Genomic DNA, 17,245 nt, shown 5'->3' with positions numbered 1-17,245 from the left:
AGGGAACCAGGCAGAGGGCCTTCTCGGTGGTGGCACCTGCCCTGTGGAATGCCCCTCCCACGGATGTCAAGGAGATAAACAACTATCTGACTTTTAGAAGACATCTGAAGGCAGCCCTGTTTAGGGAATTTTTTAATGTTTGATTGTGTTTTTAATATTCTGTTGGGAGCCGCCCACAGTGGCTGGGGAAACCCAGCTGGATGGGTGGGGTATAAATAGTAATTATCCACCTGAGCTAAGAACTGAAACTTCAAGGAACAGGTGCAGTTGCTTTTTTCCTCCCCCCCCCCTCCCCACCACTTTTTCCACATGCGTTGTGTTTTTCGGATTGAGGGCCGACCTCCTTACGACTGATCTTTCCAAGTCACTCTTGAGCATTTTCGACTAAAGAGTGGAGGAAAAATGCTTCAAATAAAAGAGGAAGCAAACTAGGCAGCTCACTGCAAAGAGAGATCTAAGCAGCTAAGGGGCATGCATTTAAAGGACACCCACCCTGGGATCTGTTGTTCCCCCTTCAGAGCTAAAAATCCCCAAACCCTTAACAAACAAAGGTCTGTTTGCCCAACGCTGAGTGGAAGATGCAGACCTTTGAGTCTCAGCATCATCTCCTGGAAGGCAGGGCTGTTCTGACACAGATCACCGTATTTCCGTTTGAGCTCCTCAAGTCTCTGCTCCAGAGTGTCCTCTTCTTCCCTGAGGATTATGAGGCAGTGGGAGAGGTGGGGGGATACGTAAACAGAAAATGAACCGTGTAAATAGCTTTAAGTTTGAACAGCAAAAAAAAGACTCTACATTCATAGAAAGCCTCCTTAATGCACAAGAGGTCCTGGGTTCGTATCCCTGTCAAGACCTTCAGCGCAAAATACCTCAGAGAAGTGTTTTATTTTTCCGTTCCTGGCAGGAAAGAGAGGCAACAGGGGTAAGGCTGGACTTCCATTGCCCCAGCCAGCATGGCCAGAGATGGTGGCAAACTGGGATTCCAGCAACACCTGGAAGGTCGTAGGTCGTTCTTATCTTACGACTCGACCCTGATTTCCCAGGCCCCAACACTCTATGCTGGCTCTTAATGGACACGGCTATTGTAGGCCCATTAATTTCACTTCCCAGGATTCTTTGGGGGAAGCCGTGGCTGTGTAAATTGGCAAATTACTGCTTTGAATGTATGGTACGGATGGGGTGTAAGATGTAGACAAGTTTGACGATTCCCACCCCCACCTCTGGGGAAAAAAGCCCTAAAGCAGGCGGATTCTTACCTGATTTCAATGCTTCCCGAATCCTACAAAGGAAAAGTGGAGGGAGAGAGGGAGGGGGGGAGAGAGAGAGAGAGAGAGAGGGAGAGAGAGGGGCACAAACCATGAGCTGTACAGGGAAAAATGGTTCACTTTCTTACAAAAAATGAGAGACCGGCAAGAGCAACAGGCAGCAGGTTGTTGGCCTCTGTCCCAAGGGGCAATGGAGTGCACCTCCAGGGGTGAAGTCAAACCGCAATACCAAAGTGACCTTCCCGGGGCGCAAGCATGTACGGAGGTCCTGGGTGAAAATTTTAGATTGTTCTCTTACACTTGTTTTTAATGTTCGTTTGGAAAAAGGAGTTAATAAAAATGGACAGCAGCTGTGGAACTCACTGACACTAGATAGTAACTGGACAGTTACTGCAGTAGTAACATATTTTCTGTCTCCTTTTTAAAATATATAGATAATATATAGATATTAAAGAGGTTGAGAAAGTGCCAGGGGCACCAGTCACAAAATGGCCGCCATGGTGGCGTGGTGTAACACTGATGAGCAAAAAGAAAAGAAGGAAAAGGACCACAAGATGATGTGGGCATGCCACCCAATCAATGGGGGAAGAGGCACCCACATCAACCCCCGCCAGTCACAGGGAGAAGCTCTTTGCACCTCTCCCCTGTTCAGCGCAGAAGGGAAGGAGCCCAGTCCTCTCATCCAATGAAATGTGGGCACGTTTAAGAGGGAGTTTTTCATTTAGGAGAAGCTGAGGCAGTGCAAACAGGAACTCGGCAAGAAGAGCAAAGGGTATCCCATACGTTGATTTTTCAGGGGATTTTTACAAAGGCCTTTTGCAGGTGCCACTGCTGGAGGTACTGGCAGGCATGTTGGCATCCTTGGGAAGTATGCTAGCAATCCCTGTAGTTTATGATAGCCGGTCTGGCTCCATGTTTTGGGTCAGTAAGGAATCTGCCCACCCGTGTCAGATCAACTATTGAGTCTGCTTACCCTACTGAACTCCATCACCCCAAAAAACCTTACCACTATCTCCTCACTGCTGTTTCCTCCTTCTCCATCCTCTTCCTTCTTCTCTTTCCTCAGGTCCATCGCTTCAGAATCCGGCAACACCTTCCAATGAATAAAATTACTAAGATCAACCGAAACCAACAGCCGCTGCTTTCTCCTTCTGAGTATTTCCTTTTTAAAGAAATATGAAGCTCTAGTTACTCTGAAAATTAAGAATTTGTGTGGCCAGACACTCTCCTAGTGTCTCTCTTCAAGTTTCATCTCTCCTAGTGTCTCTCTTCAAGTTTCATCCCAACATAGCCACAAAGCCTATCCACATTTTCACCCACTTCAGCTATGATATACAAGATTGTACCTTGGATCCTGAATGCCATGGTACTCCGACGTTGTGGTTCCCAAACGCCACAAACCCGGAAGTGAGTGTTCCGGTTTGTGAGCGCTCTTTGGAACCCAAATGTCTGAAGGGGCTTCCAATTGGCTGCATGTGCTTCCTGCAGCCAATCAGAAGCCGCGCTTTGGTTTCTGAACGTTTTGGAAGTCAACCGGACTCCCAGAACGGATTCCGTTCGACTTCCAAGGTATGAATGTATACGTGTTGGTACTAACATAGAAGACCCTCATACAGCTCAGGACCACTTTACTTGGAAGACTGCCTTGTCCCTTTTACACCCAAGTAGATCCTGCTGCAGGTGGTGCTGTGGGTTAAACCACAGAGCCTAGGACTTGCCGATCAGAAGGTCGGCGGTTCAAATCCCTGCGACGGGGTGAGCTCCCGTTGCTCGGTCCCTGCTCCTGCCAACCTAGCAGTTCAAAAGCAAGTCAAAGTGCAAGTAGATAAATAGGTACCGCTCCAGCGGGAAGGTATACGGCTTTTAGCGTGGCAACCCCTGTTCTGTGGAATAGCACTCTGGTCGAGATACAACAAGCACCCACTTCCTGGAAGCGATCAAATCTCATTTTGGTTCCAACAGTCTTTCCCAGCTGGCTAAGTTACAGATAGGTAGCCGTGTTGGTCTGCCATAGTCAAAACAAAAAAAAATTCCTTCCAGTAGCACCTTAAAGACCAACTAAGTATCTGAAGACCAATTTGGTATCTGAAGAAGTGTGCATGCACATGAAAGCTCATACCAAGCTCATACCAAGAACTAGCCAGCTGGCTAAATTGGTCTTCACCACGAGCGGCCACTTGTTAGGGCTTTAAGTTTAAAAAGCATTCGTTGTATTCTCTTCCGCGCAAATGGCCTTGGGATGCTGGTTTAGCATAGATTAAAAATCATTGTGCCATCAAACTCATGGCCCATAGCAGTGATATGTGCAGAAGCCTTAACAGGGATTGAACTGATTGTATCTTGGCTTATTCCTGCAACTGCTTGCCAAGCCCAATTCAAGGCGTCAACACTGACAAACAAAATTCCCAAACTCCCTGCCCCCTCTCCCCAGCGGACCACTTGAAAATTGCTGATGGTCTTGGGAGGACTACTGAATAATTTTTCCTCCTTTATTTCCAGGAAAATATTTCTGCCTGTATTTCCAGGAAAATTTAGCCACAACCCTAAAGAAAAACCACCCCTCCGGCTGATCAGTACCTCATTGCTGTTTCCGCTTTCCTCTTCTGTAGGATCCTCGATCACCAGTTCGTCGCTGCTGCTTTCCTCTTTAACCTTCTCACTTACGATGTCTAACGGATCACTGAGACTCTCCTGCAATTTCTCGTGCTGAAAATGGGGGGTGGGAAGGAGAAAGAATGAAACCCTTAGGATCTGATTTGGAATAACATTCCTGATCACCAAGGCAGTTTCTGTGGTTTGAAAAGGTTTCAGCAAGCAACAGCAGTAGGGTCATCATGGAGGGTTCCCTTATGAATCCGGCTTACATTGTTCTGTCTGCCATTTGTGCAAGCGTCGGTCACAGGCTCCACCTTCTCTGACAGAAACCATGGTTTACTGGGCACGTGGCTGAATTAATAGTTAGAAATCAGCCCTGGTTTCATAACTGGGGATTAAATCAGTTTCCTGGTATGGGTGTAACAGGAAACCATGGTTTAAACAATCCACAGGCCAGCACCTCAACTTGATGTACATGTACCTCGGCATCTTGCAGTGACGTAGATGCACTTTGAGTAGCTTGGAAATCAAACACAAGCTGTCTGGTAAGCCCAGAAAAATGGTCCACTGTCTGAAACAAACCACCAGGTAGAACCACTCATACCTCAGACCAGTTTTGTGGTGTGTTTTCGTTTTACAGTATTATTACATTTAACAGCTTACACAAGGGATGGGGAAGCTTCCAGGTGTGGCTAGGCCAGGTTTTATCTCCTACTTCACAGATGTGGAACCTGTTGCCCTTCAGACATTCCTGGACTACAAGTCCCATCACCCATGGCCGTGCTGGCTGGGTGGCTGATGGGATTCAGAGTCCAACAGCATCCGAAGGGCCTATAGGAATCGTTTACTGTTTTAGCTGGTTCTTAGGCTTATGTTCCGATTTCCAAAGTTCCTTCTATACTGCAGGAGTTGATAAATCATAAGCAACTTCTGCAAGAATTCTGATGAAACAGTTTGCCACCCTCAGACCAAATAATTTTAGCACCGACTAATAAAACGACATCAAATGCAAACAACTGCTATTTTTATAAAGCGTATCTGGATAGAAGTTACGTGGACGCATTATCAAATCCTAAATTACACAGGAATGTGCTTGGCTCACATCTGAGCGTGCCAAAAATATCAACGCTAAAAATAGCATCTGCTGTGAAGACAACTAAGTAATCTATAAAGCCCTATTCTAGGCTTTCTTTTTAAAGGAGGAGATGAGACATAACTGCCTTGGTTCAAGATGGGGAAGTGGTGTGGAGAACCAGTCTGGTATGGCGGTCTGGCTTGCCTCTGAAGGACGTCACAAATAGGAAGATACCTCTGGGGTGAGAAAAACCAGCTACAGGTCCTTTCCCAGTTATCTCTGGAACCAGCAGCATTGGTGCAAAGAAGCGTTTGAAATTCTCCAGGCGTATTTTGCACCTGGTTATTGGCCACTTGCAACCGAGTGAAGATTTCTAGGTGCCAGGATGGCGCCTGATGTCTCCACCATCTGGAGGTGAATGCCTGGGGATCATTGGATCTTGACCATTTTCACATCCTGTAGAATTATATCTGCTATATTTTATCTGCACAATTGGAATGAATTTCAGGAACGCAAACGTTGCATTGAAAAATACAACTGTCGAGCCGCCTGGCCCAGAAATGGCACCTAGGTGTTCTGTTTTGGCAACTGTAACCCTGGTTTTTAAGGAGCCGTTTGACGCCTAGCTTATATATTTGAGTTTTCTAATGTGGCAAGACCACCTGGAAGAATTTTACCCTTATGATTTCTATATAATCATATATCCATATATAACCATATATCCTAATGATGATTTTTATATATCCATGTATCCTAATGAGGTTTGAATCGCTAAAGCTTCAGCAGAACTAAAGTGCTTAGATCTTAAAAATCCAAAAGTTGCCCTCTGCCCCATTTCTCTCTCTGCCCTGCTACTGTGCTTGAAGGAAACAATAAATCTGATGTTTTGGCATTTTTCTATAGGGATCTTTCTTCAGACAGCTTCTCAGGCTCACAAGATGGGGCTGAGTTAGGTAAAGGTAAAGGGACCCCTGACCATTAGGTCCAGTCGTGACCGACTCTGAGTTAGGGAACAGGAAAAAACAGCCAGCCACAATGCAATGTTCTAAGTCAATAACAGATGGTGGGGGTTATTCAGGTTTCAACGGTCAAATAGGTTTCTTTTCCTCTTCATTGCTGAAAATTAGGGTAAAGGGCAAATTGACGCACCATCAGAGGAAAGCAGAAGTATTCTTTACATGGAAGAGCTTGTGCGCACTCATTGGTTTGATTTTTGCTGCAACATACGAATATGTCATGTTTTATGCTGTTTGTAAAGGTAAAGGGACCCGTGACCATTTGGTCCAGTCGTGACCGACTCTGGGATTGCGGTGCTCAACTCGCTTTATTGGCCGAGGGAGCCAGCGTACAGCATGTGGCCAGCATCACTAAGCCGCTTCTGGCGAAACAGGGCAGTGCACGGAAACGCCGTTTACCTTCCCACTGGAGTGGTACCTATTTATCTACTTGCACTTTGACATGCTTTCAAACGGCTAGGTTGGCAGGAGCTGGGACTGAGCAATGGGAGCTCACCCCGTCGCGGGGATTCGAACCGCCGACCTTCCGATTGGCAAGTCCTAGGCTCTGTGGTTTAACCCACAGCACCACCTGTGTCCCATATGCTGTTTGTACTCAGGTATAAAAACCCAATGCACAGGGGTTTTTGGCGCCCAGGCTCTGGAAATGATTCCACTGGGTCTTTATTACTCAGCAATAAACTTTGCCTTCTTTTCCTCCACTGCTGCGTCTGTCGATTCTTGGACACAATCTGAGCGTGCCACAGGCATTCCATATATACTTGCAACACTAACACTGGTGCAGAGGTGGGAATATTTGCCACAGTTACAGAAAGCTGCCTCATACTGAAGGAATGGTTTTCTGTGTAGTAAGTTTAAAAATTGACTCAATTCCCCCCCCCCCTTTTGTTCTTTTAAAAGAGAGCACTTTTAAATGCGTAAAACTTGAACTGTTGAGCAAAACCATAATAAGGACACAACTGCATAAACAGTTCTCTCCTTTATCAGGACAGGCAAGGGATGGCCTTGGCTATCCAGGGGAACAAAGAAAACACGTCAGAACTTTATCTTATGTGCTGACCACAAAATACGCGCAAGACCAATGTCCGGGGAAAACGCCAAAAGCGTGTTCCCGGGGATTATGATGTCTTCCCAGATAAGAGTAGGAAGAGGAAGATCCTTTGATGGTCAGAAGTACAGGAAGGAAGATCCTTTCATGGTTGAGAGTACCAGAGCAGGAACATATGTGATGTCAACCTGCGTATACAAGTTGACGTGGCTGGGGAAGGGGGAGAGGATGCCTGGAGGATATAAATACTGCATGAAACTTCTCATTATTTCTTTGTACTTGCTGTGGACTCACCACGCACGTGCCTTCTGCTATCCGGAGAGCAGAATAAACTCTTTCTTTGAACCAACCTCGGTGTCATTTTGACTTCCTTCCTCCTGTCCCGGAGCAACGCAGACCCAATCGGTGAATTCCAATAAGGCTACAATACCGAATCAGGACATTGGTCCAGCCACCTCAGGACTGTCTACACTTAATGGCAGTGGCTGAGGCCGGGAACATTCCCAGTTCTTTTTGGAGATGTTGAGGACTGAACCCAGAAACGTACAAGAGATGTTCTGCTAATTGAACTACACCCCTTCCTCATAAAGGCTTTCAGGTCTCTTTCTTGCCTTTTGGCACCCTAACATCACAGAGATAATCTCCTAATTTTTTGTGTGCAGCGCGCCAAGGGCTTATGGAGCCCTAGAGAAAAACAGGAGAGGATGTTCCTAACCTTTAACTCCTCAGTAGCAACTGATGCTTCAACTTTCTCCTCAGTCAGCATCTTCTTGCTGTCCGCTGGCTTCTCAGGCTTAGCTTCACGGTCTCCTCTCTTTTGTTTAAGGAGGGTGAGGCGTTCCTTCGGCACCACCTGAAGAAAGAGAAACATTAACTGATTTGCTTCAAGATGCCAGGAACTGGACCTGGACGTTTCTACCTTTGAAACATTTGCTCTGTGCTACGGCTTCTTCCCAACTGATTAAAGGCCACAAATTACGTGGCAAGGCCTTAAATCATGGGTAGGCAAACTAAGGCCCGGGGGCCGGATCCGGCCCAATCACCTTCTCAATCTGGCCCGCAGACGGTCCGGGAATCAGCATGTTTCTACATGAGTAGAATGTATGCTTTTATTTAAAATGCATATCTGAGTTATTTGTGGGGCACAGAAATTCGTTCATTTTTTTTTCTTTTCAAAATATAGTCCGGCCCCCTACAAGGTCTGAGGGACAGTGGACCGGCCCATGGCTGAAAAAGTTTGCTGACCCCTGTGGCTTAAATCATGCGCATGTATTAAAAGCCACTAGGAGATCTTCCATCTTTATCGAGGGGAATACTAACCTCTTCTTTCCTATAACTGTAATGGACTAAGTGGTGCATTTCTAACAATCTCAAGAACTTATTTCCAAAAATAAGTTCACCTCTGGCATCCTACTACCACCCTTACTGTCTGTATGCTCATATATATCTTTTATGTGAACCATCCTGAGACCTCTGGGTATAGGGCAGTATATAAACTCAATTAATAATAATCATAAAAACAAGACCAACCCCCCAGAGTCCATGTTCAATATCAAACACTATTTTGCGTGCCATGTAGCCATCTGTCTACTGATGTTTATTTTTATTATTTTACTGCGTTTTTTATTTTTATTTTTATAACGTTGTTATACCGCAGTGGTGTGTTTTTATGATACAATGGTATATAAATATTTTTTATAAAGAAAATAATAAACTGGGGTGGGAGGAAGCTGAGTTATCCCTTCCTTCCTCCAAAAAGCTCAGGGACCATTCTGTCCTCACCCATTCTCTCCCCACAACCACCATGCAGTTTTGACCTACTCAGAACTTAAGCACTACAGAAAAGAAGATAAATGAGGCTAATGGCATAAAAGCCGTACAAAAATAAAAGTATTGTTATGAATATTACAGTGGTGCCTCGCAAGACGAAATTAATTCGTTCCGCAAGTCTCTTCGTCTTGCGGTTTTTTCGTCTTGCGATGCACGGTTTCCCATAGGAATGCATTGAAAATCAATTAATGCGTTCCTAGGGAAACCGCCTTCAGACCAGGTCCGGGGACAGTCTGTCCCCGGACCTCTTCTGAAGGCTGGGGGGGGGGGGAACAAGGGCCTTTCTTCCCACCCCCAGCATTTTAAAAAACCCCGGGACAGCGGAGGACTTCTCCGCTCTCCGAGGCGATTTAAAAGCCCCTGGGAAGGCAGGCAGGGGGGACAAAGACTTTCGCCCCCCGCCCGCCTTCAGAAGGTGTTCCCGCCCCCGCCCCGCTTCGGAACAGCTTTCCGAAGTGGGGCGGCTGGGGCAGGTGTCCCCGCCCCCCCTCCCCACTTCGGAACAGCTTTCCAAAGTGGGGCGGCTGGGGCAGATGTCCCCGCCCCCCCTCCCCACTTCGGAACAGCTTTCCGAAGTGGGGCGGCTGGGGCAGATGTCCCCGTCCCCCCTCCCCACTTCGGAACAGCTTTCCGAAGTGGGGCGGCTGGGGCAGGTGTCCCCGCCCCCCCTCCCCGCTTCGGAACAGCTTTCCGAAGTGGGGCGGCTGGGGCAGGTGTCCCCGCCCCCCCTCCCCGCTTCGGAACAGCTTTCCGAAGTGGGGCGGCTGGGGCAGGTGTCCCCGCCCCCCCTCCCCGCTTCGGAACAGCTTTCCGAAGTGGGGCGGCTGGGGCAGATGTCCCCGCCCCCCCTCCCCGCTTCGGAACAGCTTTCCGAAGTGGGGCGGCTGGGGCAGGTGTCCCCGCCCCCCCTCCCCGCTTCGGAACAGCTTTCCGAAGTGGGGCGGCTGGGGCAGGTGTCCCCGCCCCCCCTCCCCGCTTCGGAACAGCTTTCCGAAGTGGGGCGGCTGGGGCAGGTGTCCCCGCCCCCCCTCCCTGCTTCGGAACAGCTTTCCGAAGTGGGGCGGCTGGGGCAGATGTCCCCGCCCCCCCTCCCCACTTCGGAACAGCTTTCCGAAGTGGGGCGGCTGGGGCAGATGTCCCCGCCCTCCCTCCCCGCTTCGGAACAGCTTTCCGAAGTGGGGCGGCTGGGGCAGGTGTCCCCCCCCCCCCTTCGGAACAGCGTTTTAAAATGCTGGGGGTCGGGAGCGAAGCGCTGCCGACCCCCAGCATTTTAAAATCTCCCCGTGTCCCGGGAAGATTTTAAAATGCTGGGGGTCGGGCTGCCGACCCCCAGCATTTTAAAACCTTCCCGGGACACGGGGAGATTTTAAAATGCAGGGGGTCGGCAGCGCTTCGCTCCCGACCCCCAGCATTTTAAAACCTCCCCGGGACAGGGGGAGATTTTAAAATGCTGGGGGTCGGCAGCGCTTCGCTCCCGACCCCCAGCATTTTAAAACCTCCCCGGGACACGGGGAGATTTTAAAATGCTGGGGGTCGGCAGCGCTTCGCTCCCGACCCCCAGCATTTTAAAACCTTCCCGGGACACGGGGAGATTTTAAAATGCTGGGGGTCGGCAGCGCTTCGCTCCCGACCCCCAGCATTTTAAAACCTTCCCGGGACACGGGGAGATTTTAAAATGCAGGGGGTCGGCAGCGCTTTGCTCCCGACCCCCAGCATTTTAAAACCTCCCCGGGACACGGGGAGATTTTAAAATGCTGGGGGTCGGCAGCGCTTCGCTCCCGACCCCCAGCATTTTAAAACCTCCCCGGGACAGAGACTTCTCTGCTGTCCCTTGGAGATTTTAAAATGCTGGGGGTCGGCAGCGAACGTTTCGCTCCCGCCGGCCAGCATTTTAAGATCGCCCCCGGCAGGCGGGGGGAAGGCAGGCGGGGGGGAGCAAAGACTTTTGCCCCCCGCCGGCCTTCAGAAGAGGTCCTCTTCTGAAGGCCGGCTGTGGGCGAAAGTCTTTGCTCCCGACCGCCAGCATTTCCCTATGGGCTTTCGTCTTGCGATGCAAGCCCATAGGGAAATTCGTCTTGCGAAGTGCCTCCAAAACAGAAAACCCTTTCGTCTTGCGGGTTTTCCGTCTTGCGAGGCATTCGTCTTGCGGGGTACCACTGTACTACAAATCTAAAACACTGATTTGAAGCAGAGTTGAGAAATTAAATCATAATTACTGTACCAGAATCAGCAAAGCTAGAATTGTACAAGGAAAAGGGATGAGAGATGCTCAAACGAAGGGATATTTGTAGCCATTTTTTTCCTTGGAAGGAGACTCCCCCCGCCATTATCAAAGAAAAGCAAGATTGTTGTTGTTTAGTCGTGTCCGACTCTTCGTGACCCCATGGACCAGAGCACGCCAGGCACTCCTGTCTTCCACTGCCTCCCGCAGTTTGGTCACTCATGCTGGTAGCTTCAAGAACACTGTCCCACCATCTCGCCCTCTGTCATCCCCTTCTCCTTGTGCCCTCCATCTTTCCCAACATCAGGGTCTTTTCCAGGGAGTCTTCTCTTCTCATGAGGTGGCCCAAGTATTGGAGCCTCCGCTTCAGGATCTGTCCTTCCAGTGAGCACTCAGGGCTGATTTCCTTAAGAATGTAGAGGTTGGATCTTGCAGTCCATGGGACTCTCAAGAGTCTCCTCCAGCACCATAATTCAAAAGCATCAATTCTTTGGCGATCAGCCTTCTTTATGGTCCAGCTCTCACTTCCATACATCACTACTGGGAAAACCATAGCTTTTACTATACAGACCTTTGTCGGCAAGGTGACGTCTCTACTTCTCAAGATGCTGTCTAGGCCAGTCATTGGCCTTCTCCCAAGAAGCAGGCGTCTTTTAATTTCGTGGCTGCTGTCACCATCTGCAGTGATCATGGAGCCCAAGAAAATAAAATCTCTCACTGCCTCCATTTCTTCTCCATTTCACTGGAGGTGATGGGATCAGAGGAGATGGGACCACAGATATCCAACCACATGAAAGGATTTGATAAATCGTATGCCCAAAATACCTGCATCTAATAAAACTATATCAAACAGCAAACAACTGCTGATTTTAAAAAGTTTATCTGGATAGATGTTACGTAAGACATATTACCAAAACCAAGAATGTGCTTGGCTCGCATCTGGGCATACTAAAAGCATCAGTGCTAAAAACAGCATTTGCTGTGAACACAACTTGTTTGACTAATCTAGAAGACTGATTAAGTTGGACCAATTCAAAGTTTTATTTTTATAACAGGAGACGTTAAACACATTGTTTCAAGATAAGGAACAGGGAGTAGCGATGTACTGGTCTGGGACGCAGGTCTGGCCGGTCTCCAAAGGACATTACAAAAATAGAAACATGTATTTTATTCCTGTTTTAATAAATTTAATTGTACTTCATTGGGATAAGGCCCAACCCTTGCTGCATTTTAAAATATTATTATCATCATTTAATTTCTATACCACTTAATATATTAAAAATATCTCTAAGTGGTATACAGAAAACTAAAACAACAACAACAACTTAAATAAAATATTGCAAAATATAGGTAAAGGTAAAGGTACCCCTGCCCGTACGGGCCAGTCTTGCCAGACTCTGGGGTTGTGCGCCCATCTCACTCAAGAGGCCGGGGGCCAGCGCTGTCCGGAGACACTTCCGGGTCACGTGGCCAGCGTGACATCGCTGCTCTGGCGAGTCAGAGCCGCACACGGAAACGCCGTTTACCTTCCCGCTAGTAAGCGGTCCCTATTTATCTACTTGCACCCGGGGGTGCTTTCGAACTGCTAGGTTGGCAGGCGCTGGGACCGAACGACGGGAGCGCACTCCACCGCAGGGATTCAAACTGCCAACCTTTCAATCGGCAAGCCCTAGGCGCTGAGGCTTTTACCCACAGCGCCACCCGCGTCCCTATTGCAAAATATAGTTACATATAAAAAGTTACCTTAATACAAAGTTACTATATGTATCTCAATTCATTTTCCATCTGACACACCAGGGTATCTCCCAGGGTCCAAAAAGGCTCTCAGCTTACCCACAAAAGCCTCAACTTGCTTTTTAGGGGCCTAAGGTGGATGGTACTTCCTCAGGCATTATTAATACTTACTAATCGCTTCACTCATAAAAACAGCTCAAAGCAACTTACAGACACAAAAAAAGAAACATCAAAAACAATTACAATAAATACAGTCAATAAAAAACAAACACACACCTTCTGCACAAATAACCACAGAGCCTAGCAGACCCTGCCCTAGAAAAGCCACAAATACTTAAAAACCTTTCAGACTTAGGGTCAGAATTTTTTTTAAAACTCGACAAAGAGGGCTGCAGGCGAGAGTCCCTGGGGAGAGGATTCCCCAAACTGGGAGCCACCACTGAAAAGGCCTGTTTCTCATGTTTCCATCCTGCAGATTTCTCACAAGGATGATCGCAGGGTTTGCAGGAGGTTAAAATGGAGAGAGGTAGTCCTCATGGTCTTCTCTTCTTCTTCTTTGGCGATCACTCGTAGCCAATTAAGATTGTCTTCCATGAATAAGGCTTTAACAGTGAATCTGTAAGTGACTGTGGAGGCCAATTCTGGATCCACACGTCCTTCCCCAGTGGGAGTTGATCACCGTGTGGATTTGCCTAGCATGCCTTCTTCTTAGCACGTTTCTCCCTTTCGTCTTGAGTTCGAGCATCTTCAAAGTCCATGTCACCTTTGGTAAAGGCTGTTCTCCAACTGGAGCACTCGCAGGCCAGTGTTTCCCAGTTGTCGCTGTTTATACTACATTTTTAAAGACTTGTCTTGAGAGAGTCTTTGAACCTCTTTTGTTGACCACCAGCATTACGCTTTCCATTTTTGAGTTCAGAATAGAGCAGTTGCTTTAGAAGACGATCATCAGGCATCCGCACAACATAACCGGTCCAACGAAGTTGACATTGAAGAACCATTGCTTCGACACTGCTGATCTTTGCTTCTTCCAGTACACTGGCATTAGTTCACCTGTCTTCCCAAGTGATGTGCAAAAAATTTTCAGACACCCCGTTGATGGAATCTTTCGAGGAGTTGGAGATGGCGTTTATAAGTGGTCCGTGTTTCACAAGCGTACAGTAAGGTTGGTAGTACAATAGCTTTGTAAACAAGCATTTTGGTTTCCCTGCAAATGTCCCGGTCGAGGTATTGGGTTCCTGATCCACATAAGGCTTTATGGGTCAAAACCAGCACTTTGAAACTAACTGGTAGCCACTGCAGTTGGGCCAGGATTGGCATTGTGTGTCCAGACCAACTTGCAACCTGGCTGCCAGGCTCTGAACCAGGTGCAGTTTGTGAACCACCAAGAAACATTTAAACATTTCAGCGTAGTATAGCATCAAAATGATTTTATTTATTTGCAGAGTATGTCCAGATATTTTTTTCAAAATGCGAGCAACAGCATTGAGTGATGCTGCAAGCTCACGACTCATTGAGTTTGTATACATACTTAAGGTACGAGGCTCGTTGATAATTCATGTTGCTATGTGGATGCATTGTTTTACACTTTCTAAGTGTCGCACGATTACATTATAAAGTACAGAAATTTTATTCGATGTTATAAATCAAGCGCTGCAAGGTGTTGTTTCTTTTTGCTTTCCAAAGTAAGGTCAAAGGTAAAGGGACCCCTGACCATTAGGTCTAGTCGTGACCGACTCTGGGGTTGCGGTGCTCATCTCGCTTTACTGGCTGAGGGAGCCGTTGTACAGCTTCCAGGTCATGTGGCCAGCATGACTTAAGCCGCTTCTGGCGAACCAGAGCAGCGCACAGAAACAGGTACCTGCCGGAGCAGTACCTATTTATTTACTTGCACTGCATGCTTTTGAACTGCTAGGTTGGCAGGAGCAGGGAGCGAGCAACGGGAGCTCACCCCGTCACGGGGATTCAAACCGCCAACCTTCTGATCAGCAAGTCCTAGGCTCTGTGGTTTAACCCACAGCGCCACCCACGTCCCTTTGCTTTCCAAAGTATTTCTTATCAAATAAAAAAGTGGTGTGGTCTGAGCACATTTTTTATTCTGAAAGTGTGGCCTGGAGAAAAAAGTTTGAAGAACCACTGTTTTAGAACATAAGAAAGCTCAGCTATTGGATAAAGTTCAGCACCCTTTTCTCACGGCAGCCAATCAGATGCTCTTTTTATTTTTAAAAAAAATACTTAAGAGATTTCAGGGATTGAACCCGGGACAAAGCAAGCATTCTCCCATTGAGCTACAGCCTGTCCTCAGATAATTAGGAACAAAGGGAGCTGCCATATATTGAATCAGACTTTTGGTCCATCTAGTTCAGTAATGTCAACACAGACTGGCAGCAGGTTTCCAGAGTGTCAGGAAGGAGACCGCCACCACCTTCCCCAGTCCTACCAGTTGGGATAGCTCAGCCGGTACAGCAGGAGACTCTTATCTCAGGGTTGTGAGTTCGAGTTCCACATTGGGCAAAAGATTCCTGCATTGCAGGGGGTTGGACTAGATGACCCTCGGGTCCCTTCCAACTCTATGATTCTACCTGGAAATGCCATTGGTGTTTGGACCTGGGTCCTTCTGCATAAAAAGCAGGTTCTCTGCCACTAATTTTCGTTCCTTCCCTATAAAAAGTGGGAGCAGAACCTCAGATATGTATTGATTTTTTAAAAAATTGATTTCTTTGGGGGGGGGGCAGGTGCTCCCCCGCCGTGCCTTGGCTACACCCATGCAGCTGTGGTTTGAACCTGCAAACTCCTCCATTCAAAAGCAACGCTCTAATCCAGACCAATTAATACAGCTTTTTTAAAAAAATTAAAGTTAATGATCTTTGTTGAATGTGGACCTTTGCACGCTCTCCTTTCCTCCCTGATAATTCCTACCTGAATTTTCTCTTCTGCACCCTTTTCAACTCCGGTGTCCATGGCAAAGCTGGGGTGATGGCGGAAATTTTGTGCACCTAGTGGGGGAGGGGAAGAGGAGAGGAAAAGAAAAGAAAAGAGAGTTTTAATTTTTTTAAAAAAAATGATTGAAAGGGAAAGCGGGGTGCGGTGGGAGAGAAAAAGCAAGCAAGCAACCCGGTTCTCTCTCTGGGGGGGGGGGGGGTTAGAAAAGTCGTGAGTTCAAGTTTGCAGCGCTACCAAGGCTCCATCGTAGAACATTTGCTTCTCGATCTCCTTCCGCATCAGGAGAGAAATCAGGAGGAGCAGTCGCTTCGGTCGAGAGCGCTAGGCCCCACGTGCTGCAGCGCCGAGCCCCTGAGCACGTGCAGAGTGCAAATCGTAGCACCACCCAGCTCTCCCCCGGAAGCAAGCACAGCCTAACTTCAACTCCCCCCCCCCCACCCAAAAAATATATATTTCAGGGAGAAGAAAAGGTGGCTGCGGGCGGAGGCGGAAGGAGTTAATCATTATTATTATTACTATTATTATTATTAAAAAATGCTTTAGAGCATGTGCAAAAAGTCTTCCCTTCCCCCCCCCCGCACCCGAACCTACGGAAACGGATGGCGAAGCGCAGCCAAGCTCGTCTGAAGGCGCCGAGAAGTCCCTCCGGCAGGCGGAGGGTGATGCAACAGGGAAGGCCAGGCTCCTTCTGAGCATGTGCAAAGCGCGCCCCGCTACCCTTTCCTGCAAGGATCGCCCACCCACCAGCCCGCCCCCTCCCACACCCACCTTGGGCTGGGGGCGGGGGAAGGCGGAAATCGTTTAGGAGAATGCCTCTGAGCATGTGCAAAGTGCACCCCTCTCTTCTTCCCCCGCCCGCAGGCTAAAAAGATCCTTTCTTGTGCAGGAAAGCGGGAGGAAAAATCAATAATAGAAATATAAATATAATACTACTAATGCTGCAAATCTGCCGGAGCAGCTCCAGCGGAGCCCAGCTTCTCTAATCCCCGAGTCTTTGGGAGGAACGTCTGCATTGCTAACTTAAACCGGTTAGCCACCCACTCGCTTCCCCTCCCGCGGAACCCTGGGAGTTGTAGGGCGGCAGGCCCGGCGCGGCCATTCTCCGCGCGGTCTCCGGGACTACAACTCCCAGGGTTCCTTGCGAGGCGATGGACGCGGCGAGCTTTGCAAAGGGATCGGAGCAGAAGCGCCTGCAGCAGAGACCAGTTTTGCAGAGAAGAGTCAGTGGGGGATAAAACCTTCAAAGCAGGGGGCTTTTGTTTTCATTTATCGTTTCTTTACTTCCTGCCTTTCTCATCGCCCCGCATCTGGAGTTTGGTTTCTTTTCAGGAAACCGGTTTGAAACCGGATTAAAGGGGCGCCGTGTAGACGCGGCTTCGCGCCGCTTAAGGACAGGAGACCTCTTTCCCCGCTGCCTGTCTCCCGCGCCCCTCGGGGTCCAGGGATCCGGGACGGGCGGAGGCGCGGGCTGAGCTCACCGTTCACACGGACAGCGCCCGGGGACAAAACCCGGCGCGGCTGCCC

General features: G+C 48.4%; 1 protein-coding gene and 1 pseudogene across 1 annotated transcript in view; both read right to left on the bottom strand.

The window, feature by feature from the left end:
* Positions 1-16,801, bottom strand: part of LOC114592237 (uncharacterized) — a 42,600-nt gene extending 25,799 nt beyond the window's left edge. The window contains exons 1-7 of the mRNA XM_077923571.1: positions 16,490-16,801; positions 15,698-15,774; positions 7,712-7,849; positions 3,840-3,968; positions 2,269-2,355; positions 1,254-1,276; positions 587-693 (exon numbers count right to left, since the gene is read on the bottom strand). Coding sequence (XP_077779697.1) covers positions 587-693; positions 1,254-1,276; positions 2,269-2,355; positions 3,840-3,968; positions 7,712-7,849; positions 15,698-15,774; positions 16,490-16,544 — 616 coding nt within the window. The 5' untranslated portion in view covers positions 16,545-16,801. The remainder of the gene's footprint in view (positions 1-586; positions 694-1,253; positions 1,277-2,268; positions 2,356-3,839; positions 3,969-7,711; positions 7,850-15,697; positions 15,775-16,489) is intronic.
* Positions 8,226-8,335, bottom strand: LOC144327095 (U6atac minor spliceosomal RNA; annotated as a pseudogene).
* Positions 16,802-17,245: the final 444 nt, after the last annotated feature.

The sequence above is a fragment of the Podarcis muralis genome, chromosome 2 (assembly GCF_964188315.1).
Source record: "Podarcis muralis chromosome 2, rPodMur119.hap1.1, whole genome shotgun sequence".
Taxonomy (NCBI): domain Eukaryota; kingdom Metazoa; phylum Chordata; class Lepidosauria; order Squamata; family Lacertidae; genus Podarcis; species Podarcis muralis.
This window is presented reverse-complemented; position numbering and strand designations above follow the sequence as displayed.